We start from the raw sequence: 14094 nt of genomic DNA on the forward strand, positions 1-14094 counted from the left end.
CCTGTGCTGTCTCCACCCACTGGTTGTTCTGGCCCAGTTCTGTGGGAAGGTGGAGTGCTCTTTATGCTGCTTCTCCTGTTGGAGCCAGTTTGATGCTATCAGCACCTGATCAACTAACCTCAACGCCTCTCGCTCTTTTGCTGTTTCTCTGGTATGGAAGCAAAGTGCCTGTGAGTGGCATGGTGTCCTTGAGGAGCTCTGGTTCCTTGTCTGACTTTCCCTTGGCTGTCACACTATAGGAATGTGCCAGAGTTCTGTACCTTTCTTGTTATTTATTGCTATGACCGTGCCTTGAATAAAATGACTTCGCCCAGTCGTTGCCTGCAGTAAATGGCACCTGTTTACACTGCATTACACTCACCTACGCAGCAGGAAAGACAGGGAGGTGTGATGTGAAGGACATTGGCTCTGGGAGAGCCTACACAGGGTTGCTGTTACGATGCATAAACATAACCCAGCCCGTTTTTAAACCCAGAGCTTGCATTTGCTCTCCGGCCTCTCACAGCAGTGAGTGCTCCAGGATACTCACTGCAAGAAGACGTGGCTCCTCCTCCTTGGTTTAATTTACTGCCCTTTAATAGAGATGAGATTCTCAGGAAAACAGCTCCCCTTCCTAGCAGTCTGTCTGGCCCAGTACTGAGGGACACATTCCCGTCCTGTCAAATAAACTGATCCTTCTCGTGGACTCCCGCCTGGGTTGCAGACTGGACTGACCCAGCACCTGTTCCCTCAGACTCAGGTTGCAAGGGGTTGGAATGTGATCTCCATAGGAAAGACCTCAACTGGATTAGTTGGGTCCTTCCTGTAATATACTGAACTTCCCAGAATATGGGACAGGGCCAGGTAGAGATCCAATGGGGGTAGAGACTCGTCCTGGCAAGCCACCAGAAGAGGAGGCTGCTCACAGTCAATTGTGCAGATGTTCAAAATGAGACCATGTTGCCATTCAGCTCCATGGGGCTCCTGGGGCTTGTGTTAAGCCCCAGGAGCCCTGTGGAACTGAAGGCCCCACTCCCCTTTTTCAGGGGGGCGGTGCATGTGGGGGAGCATTGCTATCTCCCAAATACCACCAAAAAGAACCATCCCCCAACGCCAATTGTGCCAATCTGTGACCCTCCTTCTCTTTTGTTACCCGAGGAAGGACAGTGGTGAATTAAATGGCGACATTTAAATTATCAACACTGGGCAACTAGCTCCTAGATGAGTGGAGCAATTCCCACCTCTCAAAGCTATTGTTCCAAATTCTCTGCAGACTCACCTCCACTTTGGGGCCCCTCCATTCACATTTTTTGAAGTTTTTATCACAATCAGAGCAGCTAGAGACTTTTTCTTTTCATGATAGCTGAGGGTCTGGAGACCACTACAGCAGCTTCAGAGAGGTACCAGTGATGTATATGGGCACATTCCAGCTGGTTCCAAACCCTGGCGTGGAAGTACCTTGCTACGGGCTCCACAGATCTGCTGTGCTGCTCCAGCCAGAGGGGAGGAAAGTTCCCCACTTTGCCTGATCTTCTACCACTATGTCAAACTGGAAGCACTCCCTGTGCACACCCTTCCCACACTCTTCGGGAGAGGTGGTGACTGGGCATTCCGGGAGACAGAGGAACCAGGTTGAAGTAAAAACATTTTTGGCGAGGGAGCCGATGGGTGAGAGGGGCCATGGTGAAAAAGATGTGCCTGGGGAGTGGGGTGGGGAAATGGACAGACTAGGGGAGGAGGAGAGACAGAACAAGGCGTATAGAATAGTGCCAGATGCGACAGCTAGGCACAGTCACATTTCCCTTCAGAGCAGGGCTGCAGGGAAGATCTGCTGCCCAATCTGCCACCCATGCAGATTCAGCCTGGAACCTGGAGCCCGGCACAGCCGCAGCTGCAGTTAGCAAAAGGCTGAAGGCAGCAGCCTAACTGGATGCAAAGGAAAACCTTAGGTAATGCAGCCTGCAGTGGGCTCCATGTAAATACTGGGTCATGTAAACTGGCTTGAGAGCCAGCCTCTGCCCTCTGCTGGCTGGAACCAGCCTTGCTCCCATACCTGTGTGGGTACACTTGTGTGCGCTCCTTTCCCCGCGCTATCTTGCTTCTCAGCCTGCACCTCCTTCTCCGCCAGAGCCACCTCCTCCACTCACCAACTGCTCATCTGCCTGCGATCCAGCAGCAACAGCAGGCACCACAGCATTGCCTGCTGGGAGAGCAGTTTTCCCGCAGGGCTGCAGGAGGTGAGGGGGCTGCATGAGCGTCACACCAGGGGCCTGATGTTAGGTGTACAGGCCCCTACACCACTGCTTTTGAAATGACAGTAGAGGAGTGAAAATTAAGCCCCCACCACCACCAGCACGTAGAGGAGTCAAAATAGCCTGAGAGGCTTTAATACATTTATCTCCCTTCAGGCTCTCCTGGCCAGGCAGCCTTTCCCCTTTAACGGCTCTCCCATTCAGAGACAGCTTGGAGCAGAGTGTTGAATGTGGCAGGCAAAGGGTTTTCTTGCTTCTCGCCTTTCCACCCCATCTTATGTAGTAAGAGCCCTCCTGTGCCCCAAAGCACTGACGGTGCACAGGGCCCAGCACACAGGGGCCTCTAGCTGCTGCTGCAGCACTATTCATGCTAGTGCTCATCCAATGCCGCTCTCCTTGGGACTCCTCGCCACGCTCCGGGCAGTGGGAAGGGGTTACCCAGTGAGCTGTGTGCTGCTGCAGGCAGCCATCTGCCCAGGCAGGCTCACGGTACTGTTGCCATGGAAATCAGAGCTCCTGCTTCTCCTGTCATCCTGATTTTAATAAAAAGCAGGCAGGATAGAGACAAATTACCCTGAGCCTCCAGCAATGGAGAGCAGCTTTGACTCGAGAACCAGGCTGTACAGACCTGGGGGGGGGTGGAACTCCAGTGACTTTATACACAGCAGCTGTGCATCTAGCCCGTAAAGTTGTTAGTGCCCCACTCTGCCCATTGCATGGGCATTCTCAGGAGCAAAGCTCGTGAAGGAGGGAGGCTAGTGGCGCTCACAACCATCAGGATACAGGCAGATATGCCAAACCCACAGGAAAAATGCAGAAATTGGGCTTAGTTTTGGCTTAAGTGGCTTGTGAGTTGCTTGTTGGGTAGTTTTTGGCTTGTAGCTTGGTTGGCTTGTAGCTTATTGATTCTTTTTTTTAAATCGGATCCCGGCAAGGGGGGGCAAGCAGAGGCAAGGGGGGGGAGAGAGTCAGGGGTGCACAATGGGCCCATCAGTCCCAGACTGCACACTGGGGGGGGGATCTAGTCAAATGGAGTGTTGGGGTTCTTAGAGATTGGCTTGTTTTGAAATAGGATTAGCTTGATTTTTGGCTTATTGTGGAAGTCGGAGTGCTTATTTACCACGTGAAAGTTGGCAACTATGAATACAGGTAGAGTGCATGGCCAGCCCTGAAGTGGGTGTAGGGAAAGAGGTCTGACGCACCAGACAGGAGACAGATCTGGCCTAGGGGGGGAAGTTTGGGGGCAAGGGGGTAACTGTGGTACAGAAGGTCATATGAGAAGGTGCATATAGGGCAAGGAAAGCCTGGTGGTAGTGTGAGGATCTGATGCAAGTGACCCCATCCCCATGAGAAAGTACATGTGGCTTTGGGGAAGGTTTTCAGGGATGACAGATAGGACATGAGTGACAGGTGGGGACAGGTAGAATCAGGAATTGTTTAGGCAGGTGAGGTAGTGGATATTATGAGAATGAAGCTCTTGGGGTTCCCCTGCCAAAAGAAAAACGGATGCGGGAAGGAGAGGTCACCAGGCTGAACTGTGGTGCAAACCACAAGTGGGGAGCATGGAAGTTGGTGACAGTCCCTGACTGCCTCATCCCTCCCCAGGGATTGTGGGGAGAGGAAATAAGAAATTAACAAAGCTCTTGCGGTTGCTGTGGAGTCACTCTCATTACAAGTTAGTTAACACTGGCTCCCTCAGATGATTTTACAGCCCAGTCCCGTTCCTCTCCCACTCCCCACCCCCATGAACTGTAGGTCCTACTTAAACAAAATAATTGCTGTTATTTAAGTGTTTCATCACAGAATGGACAATTTCGGGGGGGGGGGGGGGGAGGACAGACCGACCCCCGGAGAAAGGTCTTTCCCCCCAGTCTTCTTCCATTTAAAGGTTAGCATTAAAGATTTAGCATAGGCGTTGAGGCCGAGAGCGGGAGCAAGAGCCCTCTCTGCACAGTGTTTGTAATCACAACCTCTCGGCTGATAGCTCTCACTTCCCTCTCTCCGAGCAAAACAGGCAGCTCAACAAGGGTCATCCGACACTAACACGATTGTTTAGGGCACTGTTATTCTGCACTTCAGAGCACTCAGTCACTCAGAGAAACCACTCCACTGATTACAGTCATTTGCGTGTGAAACTCTCACAGCTGGGGCTGAAAAATTACATAATGCAGCCTGATGCAAATGACATAGCCAAGGCTTGGCCGTGGGGGGCATAGCAGAATAGGGTAGAAAGCCCCTTTGGCTAGAGCATCAGTGTGACTGGTGGCCTGGAAAATGCTGCTATGATAAAGGGTTAATCCGACAGGAAAGGCATAACACCCTCAAGACTGCCAGCGTGCGCTACAGAGATGACGCTTCTCTAGTCTAGGACACATAAGCTGTTTTGCTGCACTCTCCAATCCTGAACACTCCTTTAGCCTGTCTCCAAAGTGCATATAGAGTGGTCAAAGCACGAGGTTAGAAGCCTGCAGGCCTGGGTTTGCTTTAAGACATCCATGTCTCGGTTTCCCCCATAATCAAGTGGGTATAATACCTGTAGAATCTACCTAGATCTCAGGCATGATGCAAGCCCTAAGAGGTGACTTGTAAAGGGGAAAAAAAAGCCTTTTTAGCCTTTAGCTTAGGTACAATATAGAAGGGAGATGGGGCAAAACCACAATATTCCTTAATCCAAAACAACATAGCTAGCGTGAATATTTTGCATAGTAGGTGCTTCCAGCAGGGCTATCCCACTGCTTCAGTTAGCAATGGTTCAGTTCCCCAGCGTAGACACAGCTGACAGCAACTTGAGAATTAGCGCAATGGCATGATCACGGAAGTGAGAGAAGATGAACAAATTGAGAGGGGAAGGGATTACTGGTCTACTGCTCAGAACATTTTGATCCCATTAGGGGCTATTTAACATCACTGGTTAACGAGCCATTAGTAGAAAGGACGTTTTTGTTAAAGATTCAACAGCCTGCGTGCCCCTTCCAATAAGAGACCTGGGAAAAAGTTCCCAATAGACATCTGAGGCCACCGAGCAGTCCTCCAGCAAAGCCAGGCAAGGCCAGACTTGACATTCGCACTATCTCCAAGATTCACACAGAAATAAAACAAAACCCTCCCTCGCCCACTCCTCTTTTTCAACCTTTCCGGTCTTTTATGTTGAAATCATAAATAAGCCAAAAAGGCAGAGACTCGTTTTTAAAAAAGTCCTTTGCAGGTCACCTTGTATCAGTCCCTGGCAGGTGTGATTTAATACTAGCATTGTTGCTATACAACTGTCTATTAACACAGTCCAGACAGGGCTAGGAGGCATACACAAACAGCTGCTTTATTTCTCTTAGGAATTACACAAAACATGGCAGAGAGCAGGTGAGCTTGAGGGACTATGAAAGCTGGACAGGGGGTCGTTCATACCCACACACATCTATTCATCACACGCAGCTGCCCACCCAGCCACAGCACGCACAAACAAGTCTTTGACCTCATAGGTTTACAGCAGCAGAGAAGGTATTGGATATGCACTGATCACCTTTCAAAACTCCACAGGGGAGCACCTAACTCTCCCTTCCTGGGATATACAGGCACAGCCAGCACTGGTCTCCTGGATCCAGGGCCAGCTTCCCCCTCCCTAACTAGCCAGGAGTTGCAGGTTAGAGGAGAGCTACCACATCCACCCAGCTTGGCTTACATAGAGAGAGAGTAGTAAGGGGGAAGATCTGGTGCCGTAGTCAGAGCCTGCAGAAGAGGGAAAGAAGAGTGGAGCCCAAAAACCTATAAGGAGAGAAGAGGAGGATCCCTCTGGATAAAAGGAAGCTGCAGCCATCAGAGATGCAGTGAACTCAGTGAGCATTTCATATCCAGGACACCCATACTAGCCTCCCTAGAATATGCAACTGAGGATTCTCTAACTGGCCGACTGGCACAGAGCTGCTCCAAAACCACAGACGTGAGCTCTTGTTACAAGGTGAGGGTCACGAGGGCACTGGGTAGCAGTTACGTTAACATAACAGTGAGTCGTACCTACTCCGTGCTCGGATGAGAGATCTGCATGGAAAATCCAGGTCCTGTAGGAAGCAGTGCTGGACGTTCAGTAGGATGTGCTCTTCCCTCAGTCTGTACCAACACCCCAAACAGGGTGCGCTGTACTTCTGGAGGAGCAATGTCTCAGATAAGACATACAACCGAGTTCCTAGCCACATGGGGTCATTTAAAATCCCATGGGACACTTTTCACAGGAGTCAGGATCTTATTCCGGGGGTTCAGGTCAAATTCCAATTAAAGCAATTATTCTACCTCCTGAACATTCCTCCCATATTTTCAATTGGATATTGGTTCTTACTCAATTCCTGTCCTAAAGTGGGGCACAGCATTGTTGTATGCTGTTAATCAGGTGTCTTATTCCACCCCAGGAGTGGCTGCATTTCAGTGATGGGTAGGAGTTCTCCCTAAGGGCCCAGGAAGCTATAAATATGTAAATGATCAGTAAATGGGAAGAATTCCAGCTATATTCTCTTTGGCCAAGAACCAGGATGATTTTTGGAAGCTGCTCCCAGGAGAAAGCTGCATCTGTCACTTTAATTCTAATACAAAGTCTGTATTTGTACTTACTTTATGTAATTTACTTTAGGGGAAGACATTTTAAAAAGCACTGATAGCTGCTGCATTTCAGCTGGCTTTCAGGTTAAATCAGCCAGCCAACTGACTCCAAATGCAGCCAGCTAGCAGCTCAGACCTGGTAAGAGCCGCCTTACACTGGGATTAACCCAGTTCCACCTTCAAAAAGCTACACTGCTCAGCCTCTCCCTAGGAAATACACACAGCTGTGATTAACCTTACATGAGGAAGGGCCTGGGATCTATTCTAGGGCAAATGCAGAGGGAATAAAGAGCAAGGATTAACCAACCTGCAATGACTCCAGGAGAATATTTAGGTGGAGAGACAAACTTATTGGAATTTGAGGGAAGGCAGCTTCAGTTTGTGACAAGCTCATTCCATCTCTGTGTGCTGAGCCCAGCTCTACCCTGCCCCCTGGAAGTGGATGCAAGGGCTCATTGTAATTAAGGGGGGGATCGTCGTCAGAGGCAGAGATGTGGGTAATATCAAAGCAAGACAGAGAGGGCTACCGAGATGGCCCTGGAATGGGTGTGGTTGGAAAGGAGAGTCAACACTCTCCTCGGAGCTGCTGCTGGGTTAGGAACAGGAAAGCCAGAGCCCAAACTTGCTAGGTCTATTCCCCCTCTTTACGTGCATCCCAGCCACTGCTCATGGCTTTCACCACGGAACCATACAGCCTGGTCCAAGCCTCTCGTACGTCCGGGCTGAAGGCAGTACCGAGGCATTTCTCCAGCATGAACAGCAAGGACTCTCCCACTGCCTGCAAACCAAACAGAGGCACCAGGATCAGAGGTCAGAAGCCTCAGGACAGCCATGATGTCAGTTTTTTACCTGCTGAATTTATTCATCTCCTTTGTGAGCCTTTCCTGTTGTATTGCCCAGAACAGGACAACACAGCTTCTCTAGCTCCTACCCAATAGGTGCCCCATCACCACTCCTGCTTCCTCCCCATCTCTCTAATCCTTCTACAATTTTCCAAAATGTCTCCAAGCCGCCCGCCCACCTCTTCTTGTGGGCTGATTCACGCCCTGCTGACTTCCCTTGCTCCACACTGCTTTGTACCCACTCCCCTCATGCTCTCAATTGATCTCCCTCATAGCTCCCTTTCTGAAGGGAGCACAATCCAGTGCTGAATAAAACTTTTCAGCAGAAAGGAGTGGGGGTGAGACTCTAGGCAAGGTTATTAATCTACTTTAGCTCCCAGTTGCAGGAAGTCTGCACTCTTCCCTAGTTTAGCACCGGGGAGGCTGGTGATGACATTTGAAAGTAGGTAGGCAAAACTGAGGCATACTCAGAAGCTATTTACAGCAGCAGGTAAAGATCAGAGTGTATCAGACTAAACTGGATAGTCAGAGCCCATCCTACCCTGGGAAGTCTCCACTACATGGTACACTATCCCAAACCCAACCCTCTTTATTGACATGGCAGTCCAGGTGACTCCGTATAAATAGCTGATCTGACATGGAATAAACACACTGGCTCCCCACAGAACCTCCCTCATCCAGGCTGCTAGAAACAAACCCCAGAGCGGGATAATTATCCACCAAGTAATGGGAATTCTAGCTCAGTCTGCCAAGGACTATTGCTAGTGGCACAAGACATCACACTCTGAGAGGTAAAGGAACGAAGCCTATGCATCGTCAAGTTAACATGCCTGATGCTTTCCATAATCGCAATTCATTTATCTAGTGTTTCTGCTCCTGCTCATTGGTAGGATGGGGGGGAAGCTGGGGTCTGAAATGAGGGATAGGGGTAGCCTCACTACCTGGAAGAGGGAGGGAAGGTGAGAGCTGGGGCAACTGATCACACATCTGGCAATGTCCTGGGCTGAGGTTCAGTAATCCTGTGCCAGGCAAATGCAGCCTGAGATGTAGCTGCATTCCCTTGCAAATGGCACCCCAAGACTCTGCCCATCGAGCTTAGGATGCGGGGCAGAAAGAGCAGGGAATACAACTCAAGCTGCTAGCACAAGTCCACCTAAAGAGCAAGCATGTGGGATTGCTCCCCCTGAGCATGCCAACGGTCACCTTGTAGGTGCTTCAGATTCTGGGACTGAGTTGGGCTGCCAGTTTTCTTGCCCAGCAACAGAGTTAAATAACCCAGCAACATATGTGCAGAAGTCCTAGAACCCAGCTTCATGGCACAATGAGGAAATCATACACTGCCATTCATGGTGGATCAGGATGGCACCATGGGTGAAGCTGGGAGAATGCTGTGGCAGAAGTAGCATGAAGAGAGAAGATGCCTCACCGAGAAAGAATCCACCTTCACACCAACTGTCTGGTGTTTCTTGCCCAAGTTGGAGAGATATTCTTCCAGAGAGGACAAGTTCTCCAGGTGGGTCACAGCAGCATCTATCACCAGCATCACCTGCAGGGGAAATCCAGAGAGGATAGAATTAGCAGAGAACATCTGCTGGGAACAAAATTTCCAAACAGCCTTCTCATCATCATTCTTAGCCTGCTGTACAGTGAAGGCCTGTTCTGCTCCATTATGCTAAAGAGCTTGATCAGAACTTCACGAAGCCTGATGAAAACCTGTATTCTGTTGAAAAACAGTGTTTTCCACAGCCCTCCCCACCTGCGTACGTCATCTCCTTCTTCTGGCAAAGGCAAACTCAAGGGCCACTCACCTTATGTGGCTGTTATCCTACCAGATCTCACAAGCTAAGCAGGACAGCAGGTGGTATGGCAAGTGGTGTTGGTGATTCAATACGGGGCCCTCTTCTCTCTGTGACACTGTGATGCTGGAAATGTAGCTTGTTGGATGAGAACTGAAGCGGAGGATGTGACCACAAGTGACCATTACAGCTCCCATGACCCTTTTGGCAAGCGTTGGTCAAATTCCAACCTGGATAATTACATTCTGCCTCCCTAATTTTTCCTTTCAGTTTCAGTAGAATATGGAATTTTTCTTCATTTCCTGTCACAAACTATCGTGTAGCACTGTAGTGTGTCACTAAATAGCTGCAGCGTTCCACCCCTGAGGTGACTGTATTTCAGCGCTGAATGAAGGGCTTCCGCTATGCTGCATTAAACACACCAGGATCCTCCAAGATGATATATAGATATTTTATTTCCCCATCTCTATCCTCCATGTCTGAGGATGAGGTGAATGTGTATAACACTGTCCCTCATGATGGGTCCTATGATAGGTAACTTAAGGGGCTGTGGACTCTTGCTGTTGCTGCAGCAAGAGAACCTTCAGGAGGAGATTGCTGGTGGCGCCTGCCCTTTAGTTACAGCAGGAACTTTGCCCATGGCCTCTCTCTCTAGATAGGGTTTTGTATCATGCTATCACTGCGATATCTAAGTGCTTGGACTGTCCCTGTTCTGTGTGTAGGTAACTAGAGAACCTTCAGTCTCTACTGTGGTCAGTCCTTCATCATCTAAGCAGCACGAAATTCACATGCAATAAGAACGCAGTCCTTTGATTTTCATTGAATCAATAACTGCGATGAGAGCGTAAGGACACATGGCACCCAGCCCTCATTGCTGTACACATGGGGATTTGCCCCTGGCAGAACTTCACTAATGTCTCTGTATTTCAGGGAGTGAGTTGCCTGACATTTCATGGCAAATGGACGTAAGAGAGACCTGCCCTCCAGTGCAGAGTTTGCTACTCAGGGCTTCTCCCGTTCAGGGAATTTTCTCTATACTGTGCATCACTGATCACATCGGCCTCTTCATCCCTTACCTTCCTAATGTGATCCAGGAACTCGGGCGATGAGAGGCACTCCTGAGGGCTGGAGAACTTTTTGCAATTGTACTGAAAGAGGGGTAACAAGTCAGGGTCCAGATCAAACAACCTGCAACAGAAAGAGAAACCCCAGACTTTTCACACTCCTCATAAAGTGACTCCACCTTCACCAAGAGGATGACCCCTCCCTACCGATCCATCCAACAGCCTCCACCAGCACCACCCAAAGGGTGACCTGACTTCACCACCAATCATGTGAAAAGCATAGAGTTCTGAAAGGAAGATTAATAATTTGGGACAGTTCAGGTCATCTCTGGCTACAAAAAGCCTCTGTTACTCTAGCCCAAATCCCCATTCCTCACTGGTAGGTTTATGGCTCCCTAGCATTAACTCCAAGCCATTGCTGGAATTCATCCTTAGCCTGACCCTGTCTTGGCTGAAATCCTTATTTGTGCCTGTTTGCCATCTCAACTTTTGCAATTCCCCATTTTATAAGTGTCCTGAATCCCAACTCGACCAACTTCAGGAAGGCCCAGAATGCTGCAGCCGGATACCCTAGTGAGCAGGGTCATATAAACCCCTAGCTCGCAGACCATCACTGGCTTCCTATTTAGGCTCCTTCCACCAACTTTTTCAGCTTAGAGTCCCTGTATAACTCGCATACTGGTGAAATGAACAAGAGGTCAGGAAGATGCAATGGATCAATGCCATTCCTGGGACTCTGTTGTCTGGCAATTCACACAGACATACACACAATGGCCAATTTGCTTTCTCCCTAATCTCCTACAATCAACCTCATCTGAGATATTTACATTCAGCTGCAACATCCGCCCCCCTTTCACAAAACTTGTAAACATCCCCTTAGATAGCTTCTCTCTTCAGTTCTGTTGGGCCGTGTTTTTTTCCCAGATGCAACACTCCATTCTGCACAGGCTGTGAAGAAGTTGGGAGCTCGTCACGAACTTTTTAGATCCATAATTTTAAAGGACTTTTCAGGTATTTTTCTATCTCCTTCCATTCTGCTAGTCCCTACTTTAGGGGCTCATTTGCTTGGAAGAGGCAGCGAGTTGGATTTTCAGCTGCTCTCTCCCATGCACCTTTTCCTCTGTGCTGGGATTGAACCTGGAATTAGTTGATCCTCTCCCCAGTGGCCAGGTCTCTGTCTGTGTCTGAAGACTGCAGTGTCACAAACAATTAGGAAGCCACTTAGATACACTCCACAGAGTTGAGCATATACACAAGGAATGAGCAGCTCTTTAAACAACAGAAATATCTTTTCTGCTAACAAATGAGGGATATTATTGCAAAGGCACAAAAAATACACAGTCTTCTACCCCATATACTCTCCCTGTTCTCCTTTTAACAAACTTCTAGATTTAAATGCAAACAAGCTTCTTCATAATCCTGTTCTCTCCAGGGTGCAAATCACAACAAATGGACAGAAGGAGCAATGAGATGAAGCCAGAAAAAAATAAATCATTGCCAAGGAGAAGAAAGTGTTTCTGATCAGGGATTGGAAAGCTTCCACTGCTTAATTCAGGGATGGTGGTCAGGGAGAGAGGATGGTTAAGAAACAGGCTAGCAAGTGCCACAGGTGCTTACTCCATATCTGGATGAGTTACCCTGCTATAGATGCCTCCTGTTGCTATAACAGCCTGTTACTCACCTGGTAAACAAGACGATGCCATGCTGCAGGAGGTTGCTACTCACTTTCTGCCAGCTCTCCCGGATCAGCGCCTGTTGTGTGCTGGATAATCTTCCACTCTCCATTTTATTGTAGAAAGAGGGAGGTTAAGAACAGAGCCAGGCAAACCTTACGTTTCTTCTGAAAGTAACTGCACTACTTACTCTGCCCTCTGAGTTACAGGTGGCACTGATCTCCTAGTAATCCAAGTATCTAAGGCTACCAGTGCCTCGAGCGGAGATGCACACACACCATTCACTCCCTAAGTGCCAAGGATGCTCTTCCCTGCACAGTGCACAAGACTTTGTGATCACATCTCTGGGATTTCCAAATAGAGCAAGAACTCTTCTCCTATCTGGAAGCAGCACAGGTGGGTTTAGAAAGAGCCTCTCTCTGAGCAATTAGATGAAACCTGAGTGCCTTGGGGAAGATCCATATTGTTCCCTGGTGTCTACGAGAAGAGAATGAAGGACTCGTTGCTTTCTAATTGCACCCTGCTGTTTGGTTACCACACGTTTCTCTGTGTCTCCCTCTCCCAGTCTTTGCGCAGGGTGATAACTGTGCTCCTGACTCGATCCCTGTCACACACTATCAGGCGCAAGGATCTGGAGCTAGCTCCTTTCCCTTTATCAGCAGCACTTTCCCAGCTGGCTGTCTCGCAGAGCAGCGCCCAGTAGCAACACTTTCACCGATGCTCTTAAAGAGACAGTGTCACCTTTCTTTCCCTCCCTTCCATCAATCTTTTTAAAGCCATATAATAAATAAATAAATATTGTGCACTTTGTTGTATTTTCCCCACACACAAAGAGCAACTATAGACTTTCAGCCTCCATACATAAGAGATGATTTAACCCATTTTGGTTGACATTTTCCAACCAGCTCTATTGTCCAGATGGAGTAAGAGACACAGAAGGGAAGAAACTTACCCAAGGTCACATAGCAAATCAATGGCAGCTCCAAGACTGGAATCCAGCTCTTGCAATGCCCAGCTCTGCTCTAACCATTAGACATTGCTGCCTCTGAATGTCCCCTTTCTTTCTGCTATTTTCAATGATGCTCTTAAGGTTACAGTAGCCCCTTGCTTCCTGTCACTTTCATTGACATCCAGAACCCTCTCAGGCTCCTGGTATATCCACTGGTAGGTGCCTCTAGAGATTTGAAATGTCGAAAGGGAACATAATCACATGTTTAATTTAATGGAAAGGAAACCAATTGTACAGGGCAAAGCATTTAATAATGGACCAGAGACTTTTCAGCTGTGGCAGATGCCTTCAAAGTATATTCCAAGTAAAAGCTCTCCTCTTAAAATGGCCTAGTGACTCAGACGGCAGTGAGGCAAGTGTAGAGAAAGGAAACAATCTGGCAGACCTGGGTTAAGGAGCCCCTCGACAGAAAGATACTGTGGACAGATAGCAGAATAATCATTTCAGGTGGGGGTTTCAAAAGTGCCTGAGTGACATAGGAGCATGTGTCTCATTGAAAGTCATTGCAGTCTGCTCTGAAATTACAAACACGCAGCTATTAATGAGATTTACCTTGAGAAGAAGACATTCTGAAGGCCAGGGAGCCTGCACCGTACCTTCAGTATGGGCTGTAAGTGTTTATAGCCAATGATGATACATCATTCCTCAAGAGCATTAATGTTCGTTCCTAGAAGGGGGAATATGTTAAACACAACAATATTGCATCCTCACTTCCATCCCACCACTCTTGTCTTCTCACTATCTCTTCTGAAGGGCCAGTTCTCTGCTGCTGTAACACCTTTGACTTCAGTGGAGTCAGAATTTGGCCCTTAGGTTGTAAGATCTTCTGGGGGTATCACAATTGTCTTTATGTTTCATAAACCTCAGCACATTCTCAGAGCTCAACAATGCAATA

The 14094-nt window shown here is 48.4% G+C and overlaps 1 protein-coding gene across 1 annotated transcript; it reads right to left on the reverse strand.

Moving 5' to 3' along the window:
- Positions 1-5524: 5524 nt before the first annotated feature.
- Positions 5525-12923, reverse strand: NGB (neuroglobin). The gene is made up of 4 exons (XM_005301643.5): positions 12199-12923; positions 10530-10641; positions 9084-9203; positions 5525-7593 (listed from the first exon to the last, which is right to left on the reverse strand). Exons 1-4 carry the CDS (start codon positions 12300-12302, stop codon positions 7447-7449), a joined length of 483 nt encoding a protein of 160 aa, XP_005301700.1. The 5' UTR covers positions 12303-12923; the 3' UTR covers positions 5525-7446.
- Positions 12924-14094: the final 1171 nt, after the last annotated feature.

The sequence above is a fragment of the Chrysemys picta genome, chromosome 4 (genome assembly GCF_011386835.1).
Source record: "Chrysemys picta bellii isolate R12L10 chromosome 4, ASM1138683v2, whole genome shotgun sequence".
NCBI lineage: Eukaryota > Metazoa > Chordata > Testudines > Emydidae > Chrysemys > Chrysemys picta.